Raw genomic sequence first — 26,283 nt, 5'->3', positions numbered from 1 at the left:
ACTCCGATTCATTATACTGTGAGGTTTCATATACTGATGTGCTCTTTAGACACAGATATCTGACCACTTTAAGCATCACAAAGTCTGGTTATGTTTCCACCAGCTCCACCAACTTACAACTGATGTTGGGACAGTATGACTGATATGAGGCACAATCTAATGGCCATGAGGGGAAGCAGTGATGTACCTGTTCTGGCATGGCATTAGAATGACAGACAACATGCGAGTGGTTTACCTTCCTATTGAGCCACCCACAACTAAAATGTCATATGCATCTATTGATTATCTATCCTTTTAGACAAATAATATCAATGATTAGGAAGGGTGTTATTTACCCGCTTTTATAACCGTGGTTACCAAACGGTGTGTCAGCACCCTGGATTGATTACTTTTTCTTATATTTTAAACACTGTTCTATAATAGACATTTTAAAAAGATGCTAACCACCACACGAGGTCACCATAAACAGTAAGTGGCAAGGAATGAAGATTTACCATCAGGGTGTGACTTCCCTTGGGTTGTAGGTTTCTTCTAACCCTTGTATTTTTCTTATAGTAGTACTGTAGCTGTCCTTCTAGGAGTTATTGCCTTGTATGCTCTAGTAAAAACACTGAGGGCAGGCAGACTGTAAATGGTCAATACTGCAGTTCTTTATTACAATCATTCATTTCAAACAACCTCCCACATTGAGATCACAAATTTACTTCTCACTCAAGTTTCCATATATAACAAAATTAAATGAACTGTCCAACAAGTTGATAAACTGCAGGGTGGGAAAACAAAACAGACAAATCTCTAACAAATACTGAGCCAATATTAAGCTTTGCTAGTTGGCAGTAAAAAAATTAAAAAAAAATTACCAGATAGTCATTCCAGTCATACCATGTAAAATCTAGTGCAAGAGTGAGCAGTATGCCAGAACTAAAATCAGGACTGAACCCAGCAATCACCCGTGCAGTAGCAGAACGTCTATATTTTTGATACTTGACTGAAAATTGTGACTCTCCTACTAGTACATAGCAAACAGTAATCTATGTGGAAATTATTTTATTTTTGGCGAGTAACATTTTATTATGTAACTAGGTAAAATAAAATTTGTGTTGCTTTCAATAGCAAAAGCTAAACAAATATATACATCTGGTAGCCATGAACTGAAAATAGTTATTTTCTAGGGAATATTTTTTCAATTAAAAGAAAAAAAAATTAGAGATTAAATGGGATGTAAAGGGAAAATGAGATTGTGGAGACATAATTAAATACAGTTTTTCTTCTACATATGATGCATGCAATATCACAACTGTAGCATGTTTTGTTTAATTACAGAATACATATGTATAGTGTGAAAGGGATGTAGAATGTCCTGCGTTCTCCAGCTTTCTCCCTGATGGACTCCAATAATTTAGTGGAGGCCAGCTCCTCACTTCCCCCCTCCCCCCCCCTCAAAAAAAAATGATTTCCAACAGCAGTCTGTTTTGAAATTGACCATCTATAAAAATGTATAAATAAAACATTAGTTGAATAACCTGGTAAAAATTTCAGTAAGAGAAACATAATAGTTTATACTTATAAACGTAAGCCAAAATACATTTTATCTATTCCTTCTCATTAATAAGGAGCAGTCTTTAAGGAGATCGGTAAAATTAGTTCACATCCGGACAAGAAGAATGTAGGTAATTTAACACATGATGCCTAAACTACAAATTCATTTATTTTTTTTATGCCGAGGTGAAGTCTCCGGGTAAAAGTGCTGGAGGCTGATGAAAAGATATTCTTGTGCAGGGGGCAGCTTGAGCTCCAGTCACAGACATGATTAAATTGTTCCTATGGTATAAATTTAGGACACCCATTTGTCTCTTGAAAGTTTAGCTGTCAATCATCTCAGACAACTCCATGAGAAGATCATCTTCATCTTTGTTAGGGTCCAGATAGATTTCAGCCTCCATTTTATCGTCTGAAGTTCCCCAGATCAGGTCATCAAAGTCATCCACTGTAGGTGTTGAAGGCTCCTCTATTGATGTAGTACCAGCTCTTCTGCGCTTCACTGGGTGTTGTACAGTAGAGGTTTCAACTGCTTGAAGCTGTACAAGTGACAAAACAACTACATTTTTATATGTGAAAAAAGGGTACAATAGCTTTAGATTTTTTTTTTTTTAACAGAAGCCACTTGCACACAATTTGCTATCAATTGTCCCATACTATTAAGACCTTTGCTTTCCTTACATACAATTTAGCTGATTATAGCAGCTCAAACAGAAAATTACAATTTTTATAACAATAACCTGTAACCAACACTCAGCCAAAGTAGCCATTTTGAAAACACAGCTACCAGTGTCCTACAAACCCTGGAGCATGACCTGTTTGTCATGGCTTCTTGTGAAAAGACAGACCACATTGTTATAACATTACCTCAGTCTGTAATATGGTGAATTTGTGATTTATGTGGTTATACTGTTCAGTTGCATAACCCTATTGAAGCAGTGGTACTGTACATTCCACTGACAAAAATGCAAAGGGCTTATATAAAAACATTTGGAAAATTATGCATGTCTAGCGGAGAATATATATATATCTATATCTATCTAAGCAGGTGAACAGTAGATGGTTTCCTTACAGCAGGTGGCGGCTTCTTCTCAGTGCAGGTAACAGTAGAGCTAAGGGGTGTCACTTCTGCTACGGATGTGCTTTTTGGCGATACCCGCTTCCTGCCAACTTTAGGCGGTGCTCTTCTCTTCACCACTTTTGCTTTTTCTGTAACCAAGAATACAGGTCAGCTCTCTTACATAGAAAAATAAAACCAATACATCAGGCTTACTATAGAGCAGTGGATCCCAAATATTTTTTGAATAACAGCTCCCTAGAGTATCAGATTTTTTTTCACAGCTCCCCTAGGCCAAAAAGGTTTTATTTGAGAAGTTTAGAAAAAAAATAAAATAAATTACGTCAATGGTGCTTATATATTTATACTTAGGGCTCAGTTATGCGTGAGGGACCAGATTTACATATAGCCACAAGCACCGGTTGTTACATTAAATAATTTTAATTGATCCTGCACCATGAACCCAGGGCACCACTGCAAGAGTCCCCATGGTACCCCAGGAAACCCCTGCAAGGGTCCCATGGTACCCCAGGAAATCATGTCACACTGTTTGGGAACCACTGCTATAGGAGTAAGAATTCCAAACTGAAAAAAACATTTTATAGTTGGCTGTGTGTCCACGACTAATTTCTATTCAATTTGTAAAATGCCCTACTGTGTGTATAGGAATATAGTGATTCACAAGTACAGATGGAACGCCTCTCTCCTTGCCAGCAGCTGGCGATAGAATTGCCAGCTGCCAGAGGGGGACACGCACGAGACGCTTGCACATCCCCTTCCAACAAAACTCTCCACCCTGAAACAGAGATGGGCAGGGTTTCCCGCCGCTGAGTGACTGGGACGCATGCGTGTGAAAAACTCACGCTTCCCAGTCAGATGGAGCGCCTCTCTGCTGGCGATCACCAGCAAGGGCAATCTGGCGATGCCCGGTGCTGAATGAGTGGTACGCCATCTGTATCTACCTCGAATTCTTAGATGGGAGTTTAAAATGTGTGCTTCTGAGGATATTTCCTTAGTACACAAACAAACTATTCAAAGATCAGGTCACTACACTGGGTAGTGTGTGATAAATGGCATGTGCATATGCACTTACAGTTTTATCAGTAAAGGTAGAAGTAGTCATGGAAGACAGGATGCCAACATCAGTTAGGATGCCAGCACCGGAATCATGACTGCCAGGCAGTGGTCAAGGAGAACTTAGGCAGCGGGTTACAAGGGTTAGAGTAGGGAAGGCAGGCATAATTACGTGACTTCTGTCATCAGTATATATACCTAATTAAGTCACCTGTGCTTTAGCATGGATATCTTTAAAACCTGGACTGTTGGGGTGCCTTTTGTACCAATGATGCAGGTGGAATATGATAACCCAACAAGGCCTACCAAAAACTAGATTGCCTACAACATTAAAATAGGAATGACTTTATCTTATATGGTACAAGATGCTGTTAATGTCACTTCAGCATTCTAGGTACTGTTACCTATATACGAACCATGAGAGTGAAACAGCATTCTTATATACACCTAAAATTTCACAAGTTCCCTTGTATGGTCAAAAACGAATGTACCTTTTTTTTCCTTTTCCGAGATTAATGCAGTTGTCTTCACAGTGTCTCCATCATTCCCATCTTCTACATGTGTTTCCTGAGTATTTCCATCCTCTGGTACTTTAGCAACTTTGCCAGGGACAGGCGGTATGATAGTTGCTGGAGTCTACATATAGCAGACAGAAGAATTTGTTCATTAGATGGACTATATATTTGTTGGTGATCACATGTACATAAGAACTAGATCAGCTACATAAAGATGTGGATTAGAAAAAAATCTACCTCTGCGTCCATGTCTGTGACCACTGCATTGGTTGGTGGGTCTGATTCCATCACTGCCGCGTCCACTTTTACTTCTGTACGGACTATTTTCCAGATAAGAGAGAAAGGGTTTATAAACAGTGTTTATACAATTCTTCAAATGAACAATACACAGTGAAACATTATCATGTGATAAGTTATCCAGCTAAATTCAGAAATCTGTAGAGAAAATATTACAATCATGTGATATTTGCAGCCACATTCAGCGAAGGTTTATACAGTATTGCAAAGGGATGCTACACCGCTTCATGACATGTGGTACCTTTGGGGCCTAACCATATGTCAAGATTTCCTATGCCAACTTTGATACTAATGTGTGTTCCCTAAGGCCCAGTACACTACACAGATATCTGGTTGATTTGTCATTTCTCGAATGACAAACTGGGAACACTGGCCACCTTTTTTTTCACTTTCTGGAATGTCCGTATTTCGGAATAATTCGGATAACGGATATTCGGATACGGGATACTCGACCTGTACATAGTATAGTTGAACATTCACATCAGTCCCTGCCCCAGTGGAGCTTACAATCTATGTTCCCTACCACATGTACATGAACACACAGACATTCTAGGGTTAATTTTTATTGTGAGCCAATTAACCTACCAGTATATTTTTGGATTGTGGGAGGACACCGGAGTACCCGGAGTAAATCCACGCAAGTACGGGGAGAATATACAAACTCTGCAGTTAGAGCCATGGTGGGAATCAAACCCATGACCTCAGTGCTGTGAGGAAGTAATGCTATCCATTACACCATCTGTACTGAATGAAGCATGGCATGCTCTGTTGCCCCCTGAATAGGCAAGTGTGTATACACTTGCCGATGTAGGGTCCTATCATCACCGTATAGGCTGGCTGATCATTCAGCTGTGTAGAAAATACATTTGACATAATATAGAAAGGTAGGAAATACATTTTAGTAGTAACTACACAACATAGTAATGGCACATACAAGGTCTAGTATTGGTTTTCTAGCAGCAGAATACAACCTTCCAATGACCAACTGGTTATGGTCGAAATGTATAAGCAAATGCCCTGCCCCCCCCCGCCACACACACACTGGATTTAACAGTGAAGGTTAGGTATTGGTTATAAGTGGAATGTACATCAACTAATAACAGGTCCTTTTATTTGAAGGGCAATGTGCTTTACCTGGTGGCTTGGAAATCCGCATTATCTTTGTGTAACTGGCTGCAGCCTGTAGTCCAGATGAAACCTCAACACTCTCTGATTTGACGGGCTGTTGGCGCCGTAGAGCTTTCTCTTGCCTAATTTCTTCAAGAGTTTTTATCCTAACTTGCTCTATGGACTGTGAGCTGACTTTGGTCTCTTTCAAATTCACAGAATTTTTGGGGGGCGAGTCCACGTTGCTAATAGTATTACTTAAGACAGGTTTTTTAATTGCATCACGTCGAATGCTCCAACTGAAGACTGCTTGGGTGCCTGGTTTCTGTTTTTTAGCATCCAGCTTCTGAACCTTGACCTGTGTTTCAGCTGCTTGATCAATTCCTGCTTCTAGGTCTTTATCTCCCTTATGGTCATCCTTCTGGACACCATCATTCAGTTGTCTCAGTCTCTTTTCTGCCTGGATGTCATAGAATGACTTCCTATGTAAGCTTAGCTGGGGTTTGGAAGAAGCACCAACACTGTCGTCACTGAGAGGAGACGATACACCGCTTGCCTCTTGCTTCTTTCTTGGATTGGTATCTTGCTCCTTTTTTTGATTGGCCTTTTCCTGACGGATTTCTTGAAGGGTCTTTACACGGAATTCTGATGGTGGATTAGCAGCTCTCTCTATAGGAAGAAAAGATGACAATTAAACATTTGATTTCTTTGTATTTGAACTAGAATAGGCAAAAAACTTCACATTTCATATAACATCTTAAATACACAGGGTCACACAGAGAAAGGAACTTGCAGTAGGAAATATTCTTTCACAAGCAATCCTAATTCAGAATACCCCCTCCCGCCTTACTTAACTTAATTCGTAGAATGTTCTGTTTTGACAAAACAATATGCAGTTACCTGTTTCTGTGCTGTTCTCTTCTGCTGGCAATCCCAGTCGATCTTTTAAACGTTTAGGTATCTGAGCTGAAAAAAAAGATATAAGGTCTTCATTACATGAATCACGTAGGTGACAGAAATAGTCCTGTAGCTCGACTCTGGATCATCAAAGCAATGGTAATGTGCCCACAGCAGGTGGTCTAAACTGGGTACTTTTTTCCTTAATAAGAAAGCACGAAGACCAAAATCCATAAATGTTGCCATAAATTCCTAAAAAGGGGCAATGCACAAATTCATTTTCTGAGCACACGCACTTATGGGCAATGCAGAGTTATATGTTGTTGAAAGGGGAGATAATGGGGCACTTTAAAATCAGTCCCAACATGAGCAACAGTGATTCTTCCTTTCCCATCTACATTACTTATTTTGGCACATGTACAGATGCAATCTGAATACCCGGGATGAGTATGGTAAATTAGAATTATAGGTGTTCGTTAATTTATGTTGGTTGGATATTAAAAAAGAACAATCAGTAAAAAATCTGTCAAGTGAAATATAAGTTTATCTAAAACAAAAACATTACAAACTTCACAAATAAAATAGAAAGCCAATTTTTAGTACAGTAGCACAATGAAAATGACTGTGCACAGAACAGAGCAGGCCGTGTACCCAAGCCAGGCACCCCTGAAGTGAAACTAAACTGTGCAGGAATACCAATGTTAGTGGACAGTCAGTGTAGAAAGTCAAGCGCAGGCAGCGACAGGCTTGGGTGGTGGAAGCCCCATGTTCTCTACCCCCTCTATGCTATGGCATATCTTGCTTCCCTGACCCACTTTGTGTAGTGGCTGGACCCCTTTTTGGCGCCTGCTCTTCCCATTATATAACTAACTCAGTCTGTGGCTTCCTGCGGTCTCTATTGCCCTCCTCACCTCATGTCAGTGCCCCGTGAAATCATATATTTAGTTTCTTATATAGAACAGAACATTATGCATCTCCTGACACTCTGTGCTGCTGGGGGACCCTGGTACTGCAACTATATAACTGTGTGGGTTTGTGCTACCTCCATTCCCCTCTTTGCATCATGTCAATGTCCCATGCACCCAGTCATCACTGACATATCATGCATGTCCTGATCTAGGCCCTTATTCTGCTTCGTGCGGTACGGCCCGCGTGCGGCCGTACCGCCGATGTTTTTACTCTGCACATGCGCAGAGGTCAATCTGCGCATGTGCAGCCCCCTTCGCCGCAGACGTATTTCGTCCGCCGTAAAGGGGGCGTATAGGGGCGTGAGAGGCTTCATGCCCTCATTTCCCTATGTGTACGCCCCGCGTTTCATGGGCGTTCCCATGCAAACGCGGGGCGTATGCATGGTAATGAGGGCATGACGCAACTCATGGGGGCGGAAAGCTGACGTCGCCGGATGTCAGCTTTCAGCCCCCATACAAGCTACCACACGGACGATTGTCCGTGTGGTCTCAGCTTGCGGGAGCTGCCGGGGCGTGCGGACCTGCCTTCGATGGTCGACGACCATCGAATGCAGGGGGCAGCTCCCACCATGGTGGAGGCGTACGCCTCCACCATTTTTATGCGGATCGCCAGCCGTCCGTGTACGGACGGCCGTGGCGATCCGTAGGGTGGGCGGGGATTGGTTTGTGCGGCCGGAGCCCCGTGTGCGGCTCTGGCCGCACCAACCAGAATAAGGGCCCTAGTCTGTGCTGCTGCCCCACTCCTAGGGGTGCTAGGGTTGTGTTTGTTCAGATTGTAATTGATATGTGTACCAAGTTAGGTGTAAATTGCTCCAGACATTCCAGAGCTATGCTGTCTGCTGAAATACTGTGCTTCTGCTTCACCCCTATGGGTGCTAGGGGTGTGTTACCCCCACAGTGTTTATACGACTTACAATCTGGGAACAAAGTTTGTTGTAAATTGTTGCAATCATTCCAGAGTTATGTGGTCTCCTGATATACAATACTAAGGGTTGCTGTCCCACCCCTTGGGGTGTAATTTTGATTTCCAATTTTTTTAGTTGCCTCAGGCGTATTTTAATAAGCTCATAAAATGTCATGATCTTCACTTGTAAACTGTGGGTTTGTATAGAAAGACAGGACACATTTTTGCTTTTATACATTAGACGAATGGCCATTGCTGTTCATATACTTAATACTGCTGATATCCCAGTGTTCACCTTTATCTGCAGAGGCCGCAATCCATCCCTTTATGCAGACCCAGGATAGCAAAGTGCCTTACAAAGACAATAATCCAGAGACCTGGAAGGCTTATGTAGGAGGAGAAATAGGCTACTGTATAAGAGGAACATGGTCTACACACCTTAGAGTGGGTGATATGTTCCCGTACTAGGATTTGTGTCTATACAAAAAAAACTCTTAGGGGTCCTGACCAGTATCATACCTTTCTTTGCTGGATCATCCGAGCCATCAACTGGTCGAGTGAACTTCACACCTAGCCTTTCAGATAATGTTTTTTTCCCAGGATTAGGTCTCCCTTCATCAGGAAAAGCTAGTTAAAATATAAATATTATTCATACAATTATTAGAATTTATAAATACATCTTCTACAGCATTGCCATTAGATTATAAACCTTTTCCACTACAGACTGTTTTGTCCACCACTGGTTAAAAACATTGCTTCTTGTTGGACTGCTGATTGTGTGATGCAGTCAGTTATATATATATATCTTGATCTATACTCTTTGGTTGGTGTGCACACATTAAAACAATGGTGAAATTACCTAATGGGCTGTTATGCGTGAATATTTTGTGCTTTCCCAATCTTTTAGCCAGACTGTTCTGTCTACTTGGAGGATCTGTTTAAAAAATATAGGGGATAAAAAAAAATAAAAAAAGGGTTAGAAACACCAGCATATGCAAAAGATACACATTGGTGGCCAGGAGGAAATCAGGATAAGTCTTTACACAGCTTAGTTGTAACTTCTCTTTTATCCAATTCTGGAGGACACTGCACCATGAAGTTTCTGGGGGGATCTGTAGGAGCTGATACTAAAGATGCGTACACACGGATAGATTTGGCAAAAGATCTGGGCGTTCCCAACACATTGAAATGACCAATCGCTCAAATCGTTCCGTGTGTATGAACCATATATCGGACGATGCGCATACACGCCGGTTGTTGGTAGAGGTCCATAATCTTTCTTGCATGCAGAAAGATCATAGATCAATCGTTAGCAATGCGTACCAATCGTTTCATGTGTATGCATGAAGAACGATTTGGTAAGGCTGATTGACTGGCTGCCTCTCCCTCCACCAGATCAAGATCAATTGTTCATGTGTATTCATTTGTACAATTGTTCATCATGTGACACCAAATCATTTGTGCAGGAGTTCAGAGGAAATTGGTAACTAGATTGAATCGTTGTCCAAATCTGTGTGTACGCACCTTTAGACTAATATTAACTGAGCAGCTCCTCCCTTCTGCAACCCATTGTGTTCTCGGCTCTTGTACCTAGTTTTTTCTACGTAGCTTGTGATGATCAGACCACTGTAAAGGGATTCGGTATGAAATCCCGACGGTCAAAATCCTGACATTTAAAATGTACAGGTGAAACAGTCTACATCACTTTCCGTCGACAGGTGCGAGGTAGACATGGGTTTTTTCACAGTTTTTTGACCCAAATGTCGACACAGTTGGAAGTGAACCGCAGCCCCTCGCATCGCTCGCTATGCTTCGGGCACGGTGCCTCGCTGCGCTCGGCACACTATTTTATTCTCCCACCACGCCCTAGTGCAGGGCTGGGCAACACCGGCCCTCCAGATGTTGATGAACTACACATCCCAGCATGCCTTGCATCAGTTTCAGCATGGCCACATAGCAAAACTAATGCAAAGCATCCTGGGATGTGTAGTTCACTAACATCTGGAGGGCCGGTGTTGCCCAGCCCTAGTGGATGGTAGGGCATGAAATACCGCCTGTCGGCACGGGTCGGCTCAAAAAACAGTGAAAAAAAACCATGTCGACCTCACACCTGTCGACGGAAAGTCATGTAGACTGTTTCACCTGTACATTCTATAGGTCGGGATTTTGACCGCATCCCCTGTAAAGCACCAAAACGCCAGACTGCTAGGAAAGTGACAAGTGTTCACTTTCTGGAGTCTAACAAAGTCTCTGTTCTGAAGCTTTCTTCTCCTGACAGACGCTCTTACCTTTCTAGAAGGTAGCAGTTTGCAACACCAACTCAGTATGGTTCAACTATTTGTTAATACATGGCTCCTCTTTATAAAAGATGAGGAGCGTGTGAGGACAAGCATCCTAGGATTCCTGGGGCTACACAATGATTTCCCTATTAAGGGAAGGTCACTCGTGTTTATGCGAGGGAGAGAGAGCGCGCAATGGGGGAGGATTAGGTCTAGGCCCCATGGCGATCAGAAGTGGGATTGCACCTGTACAGGACCAGTATACAGCAGTCTATTTATTAAGTTTCTTATATGGTGCACACATATTCCGTAGCAATTTATAGAGAATATTTGAACATTCCGATTATTCCCTGCCCCAATGGAGCTTACAATCTTTATTCCCTACCACATGTACACATTTACTCTTGGGTTAATTTCTGTTTGAATCCAATTAACCTACCAGTATATTTTTGGATTGTGGGAGGAAACCAGAGTACCCGGAGGAAACTCACGCAAGCACAGAGAGAATATACAAACTCCACAGTTAGGGCCATGTGGGAATAGACCAATGACCTCAGTGCTGTGAGGCAGTAATGCTAACCATTACACCGTACCTGCTGCCCAGTCTAGACACGGTCTCTTATGTTGTTCAGTGATCTCTCTCTCTCTCCTCTGTGGGTAATCCAGTAATGTCTGGTATTCAGAGATAACTTGCAATGTGACTTTGTACTGAACAGACAAGGGTTGTTTTCCAATTGTATTAGGCTCTTTTTATGGAAGCCATTTGTTTTGTTTTTACCCGTGAGAGCAGCTATGCCAGTGACGGCTTGGTACCCTGTTTACCACTTTCTTGATTTCCTGTGGTAGCATCAAAGTAGTCTAGTTTTGGATGGAAAGTCTTCCGTCAGGTACTTCTGCACATAGCCTCCCCTTGGGGTGGCTTTTGAACGTCCCATGGTCCAGTGTCCTCCAGGTGGACTCAAGAGATAAGGATTTAACAGTAAGTGAAAATATCCACTTTGTATGCAGTATGAAAATACTATAAGCAAAAAATTGCGGAAGGCACAGACGATAGAAATCCTTGCTGGGGCACTCTTATTGTAATATTGTTCATTTAAAATATAACTTTAAAAACTTAAGTCATATTAAAAGTTATATTCTAAATGAACAACATTACAATAAGAGTGCCCCAGCAAGGATTTCTATCTTCTGTGCCTTCCGCAATTTTTTTGCTTCTAGTTTTTAGTAACTGAAATCTGGGAGCACCACAAACCCCTCATTTCAATTATTTCCATATTATAAATTGGTATTCTCTATGATAAATACGCAGTCTATGCAGCTCCATTTCCTGCTCAAATACTGTATTCATCAGTTCCTCACTTAGTATTCTTTCAATAAACCCGTATTCATCCTTTACCATTATTTGCAAATGTTATTGTTCGGAAAACAACTGGTATGTTTGCTTCTGAAACTATTGGATCATCGGAGGAATCTGGAGCATATGAATAAGCTGTGACACCTGCAGCAAAAAAAAAAAAAGTAAATCTAGGATGGAAACGATGAATTGTCCGTTTATTGATGTAATTTAAAAACCATTATGAAGACTGGCGAGCGCCCAATCTTTCTCATACTATCTATAGAAGTAAATAGTGGACACAAATGTGACTTAAGCACCACTGACACTATTTTGTTCACCCTCAGTATTAGATCTGTACTAGTTTTAAGGCCCGTCCGACGGACGGGTGAAAGTCTATGCTTATGCAATTCTTTTTCCACCTACCCTTTCCAACCACAGCAGGGCAGAAGCTGCTGCAGAAGCAGCCAGAGCAAGTCTTCAACTTCCCTTCCCAACCACAGCAGGGCAGAAGCTGCTGTAGCAGCCAGAGCAAGTCTCCAGCTATCCACCTTCCCTTCCCAACCACAGCAGGGCAGAAGCTGCTGCAGAAGCAGCCAGAGCAAGTCTCCAACTTCCCTTCCTAACCACAGCAGGGCAGAAGCTGCTGTAGCAAGTACAGAAGATCCCGAAAACCCTCAATGAATAAGATATCAATCAAGAGAAAAAAAAACTGACTGGGGATCGATCTCACAACGATATCTACAGTGGTTGATTCACAGACCACTCTGTCGACGAGTCTTATTGATTTCAGTTTGTCATAAGTTTTGCAAAGTGAAAATGTTTTTCATTAAATGGACCCTTATAGGCCTTTAATGGTCCTATTAAGGGAGTATGTTTATTGTGTTGTATTCAGAAAGCCATAAGCTTTCCAACAAGAAATCACAATACATGAAAACAACAGAATAGCATGGATCCTTACGACAGCACCCTTAAGGGGTCGTCCTATTAAACACATCTTCGAAATTATAGATCATCCCTTACGGTGATAAGGTAATGTGCAAAGTTTGAAGATGATTAAAGTGTTCGAGAGTGATCATGGAACATTCATACATACACATCGTTCAATTATATTTATGTAGATAAAAAAAATAAAAAAAAATGAATAGTTCGATACAACAATAATATATCTCAGTTATTGTGAGATATTGAACATTGCGACATATGATACATGGCAATGAGTAATACCAAATATTGCTCTATTTGATTTAATACTTTAAAAGTGTTGTAATAAATGAAATTCCTGTCACTATGGAGGATATTCATGTGCACTGCAGGTGGGGCAGATGTAACGTGCAGAGTTTTGGGGCCTACACACAGAGCGGTTTTAGGGCATTTTCTAAGCGATCTCATCAAATCGCTTAGAAAACAGCCCCTACATTGCTCCGTGTGTAGGGGCCATAGCAAAGAGTGGCCTCTCATGTTGCTATGCCCAGCAATTAAGATTCAGCATGCAGGATAAATCTGGTTAATCGCCGGTCAGGGCAGTGTTCTGATCGCTGTGTCCTGAGCGATCTACATTGCTCAAATCGCTCAGCAACATCTCCCAGTGTGTAGGCCCCTTAAGATTTGGGTGGGGTGTTTTGAAACCGAAATCTAAATTTAAGTGTGTAACAATAAAACAGTCAGTAATTACCCTGCATAGAAACAAAATAAATCATGTTTTTAAAATTAAATTTATATACCCAGATCATACTTTATGGAAAAGAAAGAAACTGAGAAATGGAATACTGATGTAAACATGATAATGTTTATAATTATCAACCCAAAACCCATAATGAAAAGATTAAAAACTCATCTTATATTAGGAAGTGCACTTTCAAACCATCCATAGAGTTAAATATTACTGGTTTAATGAGCACAATTTCATTACAGAGGGTTCTAAAAAAATTTAAAATGTGGGTATAGTAATGCCAATTTCTTTCAATTTATTTGGGAATGCAGTAAAATTAGATACTTTGGTACAAAATGTATTTTTTTTATTAATGATATCCTCTTTAAATTTGAGAACCGACCCAATGGCTCGCCTAGTGGCAAATTTTGCCAGCTGGAATTTGGGACCCTATTAAAAAAAAAAAAAAAATAAAACCCAAACAAGGCTATCCCATTTTTAGTAATTCGTGGTTATGGTTGCATAAAAAAAGACATTTCTCAATTAGATCTGCCTCTAATCTATCCGAAGGGAGACAGAAACTGATGTATTTTCAAGTTATTTAATAAAAAAGGGAATGGTTTTTAAATGGAAACTCCTTACAGAATGTCACTGAGAAATTGTAAAAACCAGTGCTTCCCCAACCTCAGTCTGTACCCCCAAACGTTCACATTTTCCAGGTCACCTGTGGATTTTAAAAATGTGACAGTTGGTGATACAGTGCACTGGCTAGGCGACTTGAAAAACTAGAAATGTTAGGGGTACTTGAGGACCGAGGTTGGGAACCACTGGTATAATCAGATGATTAACATTGCACTTCTCTCCATCATTCTGTTCTTGCAGGGTTTGATGTACATTTATACTATTGATTAATTCGTCCACCTCTTCATTTATCTTCTTTCCTTTCCCTTCACCTTGTACTCTTTTCTGCATCACTGATTCTAAACTTTCTTCTTTATGCAAAATAATGTGTTTTTTTTGTTTTGATACTATATTTGTTCTTTACAGGCCTGCTATACTGTTTGGCCTATGGTACAAACTGTATGTCCAAGGGAATATTTCTGATTACCTGGGTCACGCGCTAGTCCAGGGAGATTAGGGAGGTTAATGCATGGCTAAGAGATTGGTGTAGAAAGGAAGGGTTTGTATTCTAAAGCTGTGTACACACGGGGGCAATTGGGGCTGAAATCGCTGGAAATATGGTCGCAGGCGACCAAATTGCCAGTGATGGGAGTGTGCCCCAGCAATATATCTCCCCCGTGTGTACGGGGCTTTAGAGCATTGGGCAGATTTCTCTGTCAGATGCAATTTTTAATGCCATGATGCTTTACACCTGAACGAAGAGGTGCCAAGATGGTTAGAAGGTTGGAGGAGATTTAAAACAAGGTTTCATGGGGAGGGACAAGCAAGCAATTATAAGGGGTGTGGTATGACACACCGACAGTCATTACATTATATAGGCAATAGGGTACAATAGATGCTTACAAATGCAAGAACCCGAACTAGTAGCAATGAACGAGCAGCATATTATAGGTATTACGGAGACATGGTGGGATGATACTCATGAATGGCCAGTCAACTTGGAGGGCTATAATCAATTCAGGCAAAGAAAAGAGGGAGATGGTCTTTATTTTAAGTTCATGTTAAAACCGTGCGTGAAGGAAGTTATTTGCGTGGGTATTGGTGATAACCTAGAACATTTGCCTTCACTTGATATTTCCACCCATTAAGCCTCCAAGAAGTTGCTGATAGGTACATCCTTTAAAGCCAACAGATATGAGGAAGACTGGGGAAGCTCAACGCCTACCGCAAACAAAGTTTTACATTTTGGGTATTTTAATTTTCCAGACATTGATTGGAGTAATGATAGGTGTGGTACAGTTAGGGGCAACAGATTTCTGACTATACTAAAAGACCACTACATGCCCCAAATAGTTGAGGAACCAACTAGAAGCAGGGCTATTATGAACCTAGTAACAAATAATGTAGAGGTAATATTAAAAACTAAACTAAGGGAACACCTGGGAAACAGCAATCATAACATGGTCTCATTAAGGGGCAGACTAGATGGGCCAAATGGTTCTCATCTGACAAAGTCTATGTTTAAAGTCTATCTTGCCTTTGAAATGTTGCTGGTTACACCTACAAGTTTATTCCCAAGGGAAAAAAGGCAAGAGTACCGATGTGGCTAAATAAAAAAAGATGTGGGTAGAAACAGAAAAAGAGGCTTGTATTTAAATTGTTTAGGTTTTCTCGCTTATACAAGAAATGTAATAGAACATGCAAAAAGTGGTTCCAAAACTTTGATTTGAGTTTATGTGGTGAGGGACAAGGTTTGCTTCTGTGTTTACACAGACATGAAAATTGGCAGCCACCAGAACCAGTTTTATCACCGACTTTAAAATAATTGGAATTCGTCCTGGACCACCAACCCGTGACACCCTTGCAAGTGCGAATTTGCACAGCAGTTATCAGATCTGAATAAATACTATCTATCTATATCTACACACACACACACACACACTTGTTTGCTACTTTTTTTTTACATAGTTTAAAAAGTAACTTACCATCCAAGTGTTTCTCTCGACACGCTTCCTTTCTATATTTCATTTCACCTACTGCACCAAAGTTTAAGCCACCACCTTTAAAGGAAAGTATATAAAAAATGAAAATACAAAACAGTTTAACAAATCTTCTATTGCTACAGCAATGCCGTAGTGAATTTGAAAACATCCACCAATAAGTCCTACAACAATCATAAAAATGTATTCCCCCCCCCCCCCGAAACTTAAAATATTTTGCATGCATAAAAAGCAAGCTATTCTTCTTCGAACCTTTATAGACAAGCATCTCCTTGTCAATCCTTTCCATAGACAAGTGTTCTCAGTGAATGAAAACCACTAGAACCCAATAAACTGCTCTGCAAGCTGACAATTTTATCACACATACATGATGCAGCATTAACACCTTCACCTACCCAGGACACCTTTTTTGGGTGTGGCAGATTTTCGAGTAGATACAACACGATTTCCCTGGTGAGAACCTGGCGACAGATGTGGCTGTTTGGAGTTCTTCATTTCCTCTCCCTCTTCTGAAAACTGATCTTTAAAAATAAGAAAATCAGGACAAAAAGTCAGGGCGTACAATATAAGGGTAAATTAAGCAATGTACACATTTAGAGGCTTGATTAGTTAGGAACAGCTTTATTTTTACACTAAAATTTTCAGCAAACACACTCTGTCCACACACAGCACTCACCATCATCATCCTCATCGTCATCTGCTGCATTGATCACAACTGGTGGGTGCGTGGGACTTGGAACATTTTCTGTAGCCTCCATTTTTTTCACTCCACGTAACTGTGGTGTGGGGGCCACAGAAAGCTTGCTTGGAGCCTGTGAAAGTGGAGGGATCTGAGGTTCTGTTTCACATTCTTCAGGCTGGGGTATTTGTGCTATGAAAGCAGTAACATTACACAGTGTCAGCAGCAAGGCCCAACAAAATGCTAGAATTTACCTTTCCTACAATTCAAAATATACATACTCTTACTCGGAGGCAGAAAAACACCTTCCACGTATCTCCCCTTGATGTGGTGGAAAGCACAGTTGGCTTTCTGGCATCCAGAAGGCTGCTTTTCCCAGTAACAGGGTATCTCACTGCGCCTTTTCTGCAGAGATATGAACCATACATGTAGAAAATGGCATTGGTTTTATTCTCCAAATAAGGCAAATTTCTTAGCCTAATGAATTGTTTTCTAATGTGGCTATAATCATCAAACAGTGGTACCCATAGAGAAATTCTGTATCATATCCATGCACTCATTATATCCCGCATTGATTATTGCAATAGTCTCCTAACTGGTCTTCCCAAGAACAGACTCTCACCACTGCAATCAATTTTAAATGCTGCTGCTAGGCTGATCTTCCTTGCAAGACGCTCATCGTCTGCTGATCCGCTCTGCCAGTCCCTCCATTGGTTGCCTGTATATTACCGTATTCGATATAAAACACTTCTACTTGCTTATAAAGCTATTAACCATACTGCACCAGCATATATCTCTGCACTTATCACAAAATATCTCCCATCTCGACCACTACGCTCTACACAAGATCTGCGTCTCTCTTCTGCACGGATCACTAGCTCCCATTCATTATTAAACGACTTTTATCGGGCTGCTCCCATCCTATGGAATGCCCTTCCATGCACATTAAGACTCTCCACCAGTCTCCAAACTTTCAAGTGTTCCCTGAAAACTCACCTCTTCAGGCAAGCCTATCATATTTAAGTTCTACATGCATAACCCTCCGAGGCACTTATGTATTATATAGCTTCCCTTCTGGACTTGTAACTGCTATGCTATTACTGGTGCCTGTCCTTATGTTTCCCCCCTATATCCCTATAGATTGTAAGCTTGCAGCAGGGCCCTCCTACCTCCAAGTCTGTCTGTTGTTACCCAGTTTGTCTTATCACTGTCTACTATTGTAAAGCGCAACGGAATCTGCTGCGCTATATAAGAAACTGTAAATAAATAATAAATAAATATGCAAGCACACATTAATGGGTAGATTCAATTAGCCATTTGTTTGGGATGCGGTTAATTTCCCGGCGGTCGGGATCCCGGCGGTCGGAATCCCGACACTGGAATCCCGACCGCCGAAATCCTGAAACTTTCTCCCTCCGTGGGTGTCCACGACACCCATAGAGGGAGAATAAAATAGCGTGCCGAGCGTAGCGAGGCACCGGGCCCGCTGCGTGGCGAGCGCAGCGAGCCCGCAAGGGGGGGCGATCCATGTCCCCCCCTTGTCGGGATTTCGGCGGTCGGGATTCCAGTGTCGGGATTCCGACCGCCGGGATCCCGACCGCCGGGAAATCATATCGGATCCATTTGTTTATGTGCCGGGGCAATTCGATTGCGGCCCGTGATAAGCACTTTGGTTTGTATTTAATGCGGCTGGCGTGGATCGCCGAAAACAAGTGACCCTCGCCATTTAACCCCCGCGCCAGCCACTCACCATATTCAACGTTTCGGGGGAATCTTTGCTGTCACAGGACAGTGAGGATTCCCCCAATCTGCATTTAGCCATGAACCTCGCTGTTTTGGCGACCACACATGCCGTTTCCATGACGCTGTAAAAACCCAGCGAGGGGGAAACTGTGTGCAAGGGGGTCAGTTGAATACTGACCGTGCACACTGTCACAGCTCGCAAAAAGCATTGAACGCTGCCCTTTAAGTGAAAAAGGCTGTGTTGTCTACAGCATTCTGAGAGGAAATATACAAAATAAATGGATATCCATTCCTAAAGTTATGGCCAGTATCACCTTTGCCTTGAATGGCTTATGGGTGCAAAATCTTAGTGATTAGCAGGATAGATGCACCGACTAATCTGTGACTCCATTTTGCTTCAATATCTGGTCAGTACATGATCACAGGTTTTGATAAACAAGCCAGGTATATTAAATGGAGCCTTCTGTTCTCAACTGTAAAGCACAATAGACCTCTGGTGCTACATATATCCATGTTAAGAAATATTATATATGTTGGAGGGAATATAAGCCTCTAAGCCAGGAACGTATGTGAATGGTGAAATATTCTGTGTAAAACATTGTGGAATAGGAGTGCTCTAAATAAATAACTTCATATATGAATTATGAGCATTTACAGGAGCCAATTCACTGGCTGTGCTGGTAGTCAGACTTTGTTGCTCCCCTAAAGAGTTTTTTTTCCTTCTTTTTTTTAATTCAGAGTGAATGAAAATGTAGAATATTTTATCTAATAACTGGCTATTTATTTCTGAACATATGTCATTATTTTCAGCTGCCTAGCCCTAGACAGTGCTGCAAGTAAATGTATGGAGGATTCTTTTTTGGATATAGAGAAATTTGGATCTCTAGCAAATATTTTATCTATAAATCGATATATAGTGCGTCTTTTTTTTTTATTTCTAAAGAAAGATACAGGCCTCTTTTTGTAAAAGCTGGTAGTTTATCTCTCTCTCTCTCAATAAAAATATACACATACATACCATAGATATGTTTTATTTACCCACTGAAAGGAGTACAATGCCTTTGGTTTTACTGAGCATATAGCTTGAGAAAGCACTTTTTATTCAAAATACAAAACAAAAAATCAATATACATATTTTGTACAATATTGATTGTTCTTGATAACTTACATCAATTGCCATGTGTCGAAACTTGCAGATTTGACGAAAGCAACATCCATCCTGCCATAAGTTACAAATAGTCTCATTTCCTAAGGCTGCTTCACAGTGTCGGAAAGGACAGCTGTCACCCTGTATAAAAGGAAACACTGATACATTACTAATTCATCTACTGAACTACACACAAAAAGATCTGAGAAAGGAAACAAAATGGCAGCGCAAACAAAATGGCAGCGCAAAGTAAAAGGACAGTACTCTCCCGACTGCACCATCATTTATTTTAACAGAGCTGATTCACAGTCTGAAGTACATAGTCTTTTTGGGAGCATTAAAATAAATAAAAATATATATATATTTTTTAAAACAAATAGGTACTTATGTATTATCTGGGCTCCCATGTTAAATGCACCCGATTTTTTTCATACCCCTACTATCCAACTACGCATGGAGTTGATTTTATATAGTGTGGCGAGCGCAGCGAGCCACTGTGCCCGAAGTGTGGTGAGCGCAGCGAGCCCCGCGAGGGGATGCGGTCTCATAAGAAAAACGGGAGCCCAGATATTACATAAGTACCAAAACAAATATTAATTCTAGTGATTGTTACCTTAGTACAGGTGGAATAAAAATAGAAGTAACAATCATCGCCTTTGCTGGACATTTGCGCTCACAACCAAGCTCTGCGAATCAGCTGCTTGTCAGGATTACACCTGCGGTGCACCAATAACTTCCTACAGCAATGGGAAGAAAACGCAGTTAATGAAGAGAAAAAATTATTTGACATCACATTGGTTAAAATAATTTGCATTACCAATAAGAATCTGAAGTGCTATGGCAAGACAAATCAGCCATCACCATGTTCTCAAAGAGTATTGCGTTAGTGCACAAGACATTCAGACAGTAATGTATTACTGCAGTATTTTCCGGCAAAATTTAGGTGGCAAGATCAATGCTAATCGCCATCTAAATGGTATGGAGTTATCACCTTCACCCAATGTTGCAGAATGTAGAGCGTGTCTTTCAGAATAACAATGCTCCCAGTCAAAGCCAAAGGTTTGGGGAGCACAACACTTAAGTTATTGCTAGGTCGTAGTCAATCAGTCATCAAGGACCAGATGCACGAAGCTTTAAAATGTGATGAAGTGGACAGATAAACTACCAGCCAACCAGCTCCTTTCATTTTTCAAACACAGCCTGTATCATTACAGTTGGAAACTGTAAAACTCGTTAATTTTTCTTGATCTCTCTGCTGATCATTCCCTTCTCATACAAAAACACTACAATCCCAAGGTCTTCAGGACAATGCTCTTTCTTGGTTCTCATCCTACCTACCTAACTGCTCAGTGTTCGTTTCTCTGATTCCACTTCCTCTTCTCTACCTCTATCAATTGGAGCACCGCAAAGGATGGGGGCTGGAGGTAATGTCCATCATTGGTGTACACGTTCTTAAGTATCAATGCACTGCAATCAGGGTGAATTTTAAGGCTACACTTATGAAAACAGTTTAGCCCACAAAAAGCTACCTCAAATATCTGTGGCGACATCAATTGTTTCTAGCAAACTGATGGAACATATTTACATGGATAGCGACTTAGGACACCATTGCTATAACAAAAGCGTGCAGATAATTGGTGCCATTTCATAGTATCTATTTAAATTGCATTTACTGTACCAGCATATTCTGTAAAATCAACAATTGTCTTAACCCTGAGTGCCAAAGGAACTTGAATACCAATGTTTACTTGGCAATTTTGACATCTTAATAACCTGTAATGCTCACCTTATATAGGATTTTTTTTTTTTTTTTTTTTACACATTTTTTTATTTGCATTTATATAACAAACGTGAGCAAAGCTGACATTTTCTCAAAGATGTTGGAACTCAAAGGATTAAAACAATTCTGGCAGATACTCCTTTATGTGGAGAGAACAAGTTAATCTTAAATGTTATATCCATAATTACCTTTGTATTTATAATCAACTCACCAGAGAAACCTTCAGTTAATTCTCAGTCAGCTGCATGACAAGTCCTGTAGGTCGAACGAACCATCAATCCAAAAGTTAATTTGTGGGATTGGAAATGGAAGACAAGTGAAGAACAGGGAGCAGTGGCACGTGGCGTTGTATAACCAGCGACGTTCAAGCAACACAAATCAGTCCGTAGGGGTAAAAAAAAAGTTTTATACAGTATAAAAAAAAAAAAAAAAAAAAGGAAGGATCTATATCCCCAACTAGTTGAGGGAAATAAAAGTTCTTTACAGCAAGACAAAAACCATGAGTCTGCCGTTCAGATGGTGACAAAAAAAAAAGGAAAATAGTCTTTTGTATTAAAAAAAAAAATTACAATTTTTTTCTCCAAAAATACCAATTGCGAGTCTTCCAATTTCTTCACCTAATATGAAAAAAAAAAAAAAAAACAACTCCCCCTTTCTTAGAGACATGTGGAGGTAGATAACAAGCATTATGTTATTATTTTGGATCACACCATTGACAATCATCACTGCTGGCTTGCTTTGAACAGAGCAAATTGCAATAACCTCTAAAGTGCATTATACAGACATTATATTTTCTAACTTTGACAAAACATAGGAAATGTCATTTCCACTAGATTATCCTATTGCATCACATTCTCCAGTTGTCTAAAAATGGCTGACAATGTTAAACTTGTTCTAAGAGCCAAGGAGTACATTTGCATGTACTACATTCATCTTACGATTAAGGATCATACTTGCATGTTATTTGAATAATAATTGGACAATGGCAATCCATATTTATCGGTTAGTCATTGCTTCAATAATAGCAAAACTGGAAATAACAAGTTGTTATATGGCTCTATACTGTATATTGGAGATGCCCTCACACATTGCTGTGCAACTGGTGAAAGGACCATCAGTGCTGAACAATTAAACAGCTTAGGGTGCTGTTCTGAGAACTCCTCCATCACTTTACAGAGCACCCACAAATATCAACCCCACTCTAAATAAGCCGCAATCATATCATGTCTATACAATAGCACTTTATAGCAAAATGTTAATTCCATACTCACAACAATCACACCAAAGGATTTCCTCGATTTTTGGAACACTGCAAAAAAAAAACAAAAAAAAAAAAAAAAAACACAAGTTAAATGCAAATCAAAGAATTTCAAATAAAATTTAAATGTTGCAAATGGTGTATTAAATCCTATGGCAAATATCCCAGAAAAGCTGTCATTTTGACATATCACACGTCTTTGCTTTTTCTCACTTTAAAATAAATATTCACTTCAATGTTCGAATTCCCATTACAATTGGCAGAATGAGGGACAGTGATGGCAATATGCACAAAGAGCATTTTGTTTAGGAGAAGTTTACTCCAGAACGGATGTATTCCACTATAGTTACACTATGGAGCAATGATGTGCGGCGTGGTAAATAGCTGGAAAGGATTTTTGTTAATACCACTATCTATGAGCCCAAGGGATCATGGGGGCGTCATACAAAAGGTGCAGCAGTATATGCTGCTGGAAATTTGGTAGGTTTTGATCAGAGATGTGTGGAAAAGATAGGGAGGTGAGGCACTGCCTCACCAATTAAGACTTTTTACTCCAGAATTTTGACTATAGAAATGATTACACCAATGAAAAGAAAATAATTACAATGTATTCTTTGTATTTTTCATATACGTTATATATTCAAAACTCTGGTCTATACACTGCAGAATGACACGAAAGGCTCTGTCTCACTGTTATGGGGTCTGAGGGGGTGGTTCACTGTCAAAGGCAAATTCCTTCTCAAATTAACAAAACCATGTGCACTGCAGGTGGGGCAGATGTAACTTGTGCAGAGTATTAGAATTGGTGGGGTTTACTTCAAAGTGAGATCTATTGCAGTGTAAAAATAAAGCAGCCAGTATTTACTCTTTGCAGAAACAAAATAACTCACCCAAATCTAAATCTCTCTGCAAATGTTACATCTGCCCCCAGTAGTGCACATGGTTTTGTCCATTAGAGAAGGAATTTGCCTTTGCACGTGAACCAGAATAACCACCATGTACAAAGCCTTGGATTGATAAAGTATAAGCCAATCAGCAGCTGACACTTTTTAAAAGCCTTTAAGATTGCAGTCAAGAGCTCATTGGCTGGCACTTTGCTGAATTGGCCCAGATCCAGTATGAGCTGTGGATGTGTCCATTGCTAATTGTATTGCAGTTACATTAACAGGCTGTTACTCTACAACACCTACATTTACATTATAAGATCACAATGAAAACAATTGTACTCCTTTTTTGGTCAATAAGGTGAGTAGAGATGTCAACGTTTATCTCTCTTTATCACCCTTGGATTTATCTCTTTTTAAAGTTTAATACATCTGCCCCTATATGCCTTATGCAAGTACAAAATGTTTGCATAAATTACCACGGGTCAAGTCTGCATGTTCATTCAGTATCACCACAGTGGGAGCTGTTAGAATCTTTATTATGTTGTCGGACTGATTGATTGGGCTGGTTGGAACAAAATCCTGGTAATGGATGAGAGCAAATGACAGTTGACCATTTGCTTTGAAATGCTGGAAAATTGCCCAAAGTGGTCATTCAGATATTACCAGGTGTTTGTTCCAATCAGCCCAATCTGGTATATGGCATGCGATGCAATGCATAAGATGCCATACGACTGAATATCGTGGGCGCCGTGCTAGGAAACAAGTACCCATTTGGGTTACCATATTCATTTGCTCCTACCCCTGTCAGGTGATGAACCTCTAGCAAATTGACCTACCTATTAGGGATGGACATAGGAATCACACCATCAAATGATGGCTGGGCATCTGACATCAAATCATCCTATGCTAAAGTCACAGTCCATCGCATCAAAATAATTTTATTGAGAGAAAAAAATATTTTTGCAAATGCATAATCATCTTTGGAGTGGTTGGCTGGAGGGGGCGCTTGAGCACTGCTCGGGGGGCAGGATTATTAACACCATCGAATGTTTACCATTCGATGGCAGCAAACATCGGTAAAACATAGTAAAACTACTAACATATAAAAAAAAAAAAAAAAAAAAAAAAAAAAAATCGATAGTTGTAAAACATCGCGATGCGATATCCACCCATACCTATTAAGAGAGGGTGCCATTCAGGAGTGGGTGTGAAAGTGACTGGTGGTGGACACATAATGACTGTCAGGGCTGGATGTGCGGGATTTATAAACCCTGTGGGAGAGGAGAGGGGCACATCGTGGTGGGGTCAGTAGCGCTGATGACAGGCAGGAGCCGCACACAGATTACAGATGCTGTATATGGAGGCGGCAGGAACAATACAGGGGTCCCCTCAGACACAGCAGTCGGCGTTAGGTACCCCTCATCCCACAGGGCCTAGGTGCGGGCACATGTGCGGCAGGGCGATGCAAAGTAAACATGGTTAGAGCGGGCATTAGACTGGACTGCGACATCCCGCAAGGCAATGCTTACCCCGGCAAACACTCTTTATTTACTAAAACAAATGATATAGCTGGCGAGATAGGTGATCGGGGTATTATCACTTACCCGGTCACTCGTCCTCCGTCCTCCCCGGAGTCTCAGACTCTTACTTCCTGTTCCCACACTCGCCGCAATATCCGGCTCCCTCACTGCCCTGCTCCCTCATTGGCGGTGGCTGCCTCCCCTGCTCCCAGTGACGCGCGACACGGGGCGGGGACACGTGAGTGACGGCGATCAGGAGTTGCTGCTGCTGCAGGCGGGATAACAATGACGCGTGACGCAGCCCTTCCCAATTTCCCATAGGCAAGAGTTCCATCTGTACACCCTTCCTGGTTTATACCTCAGGGGCCTATTTATCAAGCGTTATCTTCATTAAAAAAATAATGGTAGTGTCTAGATCCCCTTCAGTTTTGACAATATTCCCATCATGCCCTGGGTCTACGTGTACCTGGAGGGGGAATATAAATCTGTGGCGAGCGAATCAGATAAAATAAAAAACGTTGTGAGGGCATCTAACAACTTCCGCCCTCACTGAACATCACATCCTGTAATCAAAACTGAAGGGGATCTAGTCTCTACCATAAAATAATGCATACCCTCCAAAAAATGGATAAAGGGGGACAGAATAATAAATGCATACTTGCCTACCTGACCCTCTCCATGCGGGAGAAAATGCTCTGTTTCTGGACTTCCTTGAGTAATGTATGATTGCCATCAGTGGCGTAACTATAGCTCCGCAGGTGGCGGGGAGGCGCAGAGAAAGTTTGGGCGCTAGGGGTCTGCGGGGCTATAGTTACCCGCTGCTGTCTGCGGTACCTGCCTGCCGTGCCGTCACAGTCCCGTCTCTCCTAGCGCTGGCTCCTGCTTCTATAATGAAAACGGACACTTAGAAAATGGCTGCCCCCATACTGCAGACAGTTTTCTGTCTGTAGTATGGGGGCAGCCATTTTCTAAGAGTCACTTTTCATTATTAGCAGCAGGAGCCAGAGACGGGACCGTGACAGCACGG

The 26,283-nt window shown here is 41.0% G+C and overlaps 1 protein-coding gene across 4 annotated transcripts; it reads right to left on the bottom strand.

Moving 5' to 3' along the window:
* Nucleotides 1-1,191: 1,191 nt before the first annotated feature.
* ZC3H11A (zinc finger CCCH-type containing 11A) lies at nt 1,192-25,499 on the bottom strand. Of its 4 annotated transcripts, none has more exons than XM_083172861.1 (18): nt 25,341-25,499; nt 22,863-22,900; nt 21,803-21,846; nt 20,425-20,548; nt 19,833-19,952; nt 17,209-17,326; nt 16,919-17,113; nt 16,638-16,763; nt 16,228-16,302; nt 12,034-12,135; nt 9,218-9,292; nt 8,878-8,985; nt 6,490-6,555; nt 5,617-6,258; nt 4,423-4,505; nt 4,162-4,306; nt 2,612-2,748; nt 1,192-2,078 (listed from the first exon to the last, which is right to left on the bottom strand). In XM_083172861.1, exons 4-18 carry the CDS (start codon nt 20,476-20,478, stop codon nt 1,863-1,865), a joined length of 2,262 nt encoding a protein of 753 aa, XP_083028987.1. In that variant the 5' UTR covers nt 20,479-20,548; nt 21,803-21,846; nt 22,863-22,900; nt 25,341-25,499; the 3' UTR covers nt 1,192-1,862. The 4 variants fall into 4 exon arrangements, with proteins under 4 accessions (XP_083028987.1, XP_083028985.1, XP_083028988.1 ...); XM_083172859.1 differs by having other exon boundaries at nt 17,203-17,326; nt 25,341-25,496; XM_083172862.1 differs by lacking the exon at nt 12,034-12,135 and having other exon boundaries at nt 17,203-17,326; nt 25,341-25,497.
* Between the last annotated feature and the right edge of the window lie 784 nt (nt 25,500-26,283).

Source organism: Crinia signifera, chromosome 2 (genome assembly GCF_055691185.1).
Source record: "Crinia signifera chromosome 2, ASM5569118v1, whole genome shotgun sequence".
Classification (NCBI taxonomy): Eukaryota; Metazoa; Chordata; class Amphibia; order Anura; family Myobatrachidae; genus Crinia; species Crinia signifera.
The sequence above is the reverse complement of the archived record's forward strand: the minus strand, read 5'-3'. Positions and strand labels throughout refer to the sequence as shown.

What these genes read in the sequence shown, in the direction of transcription:
- ZC3H11A (XM_083172859.1), bottom strand. Translation starts at nt 20,478, where the DNA reads ATGTCCAGCAAAGGCGATGATTGTTACTTCTATTTTTATTCCACCTGT. An exon ending in GCGGATTTCCAAGCCACCAG is followed by an intron (nt 4,506 to 5,616) that starts GTAAAGCACATT and finishes TCTGGAAAATAG; the next exon opens with TCCGTACAGAAGTAAAAGTG. An exon ending in TCACAGACATGGACGCAGAG is followed by an intron (nt 4,307 to 4,422) that starts GTAGATTTTTTT and finishes TGCTATATGTAG; the next exon opens with ACTCCAGCAACTATCATACC.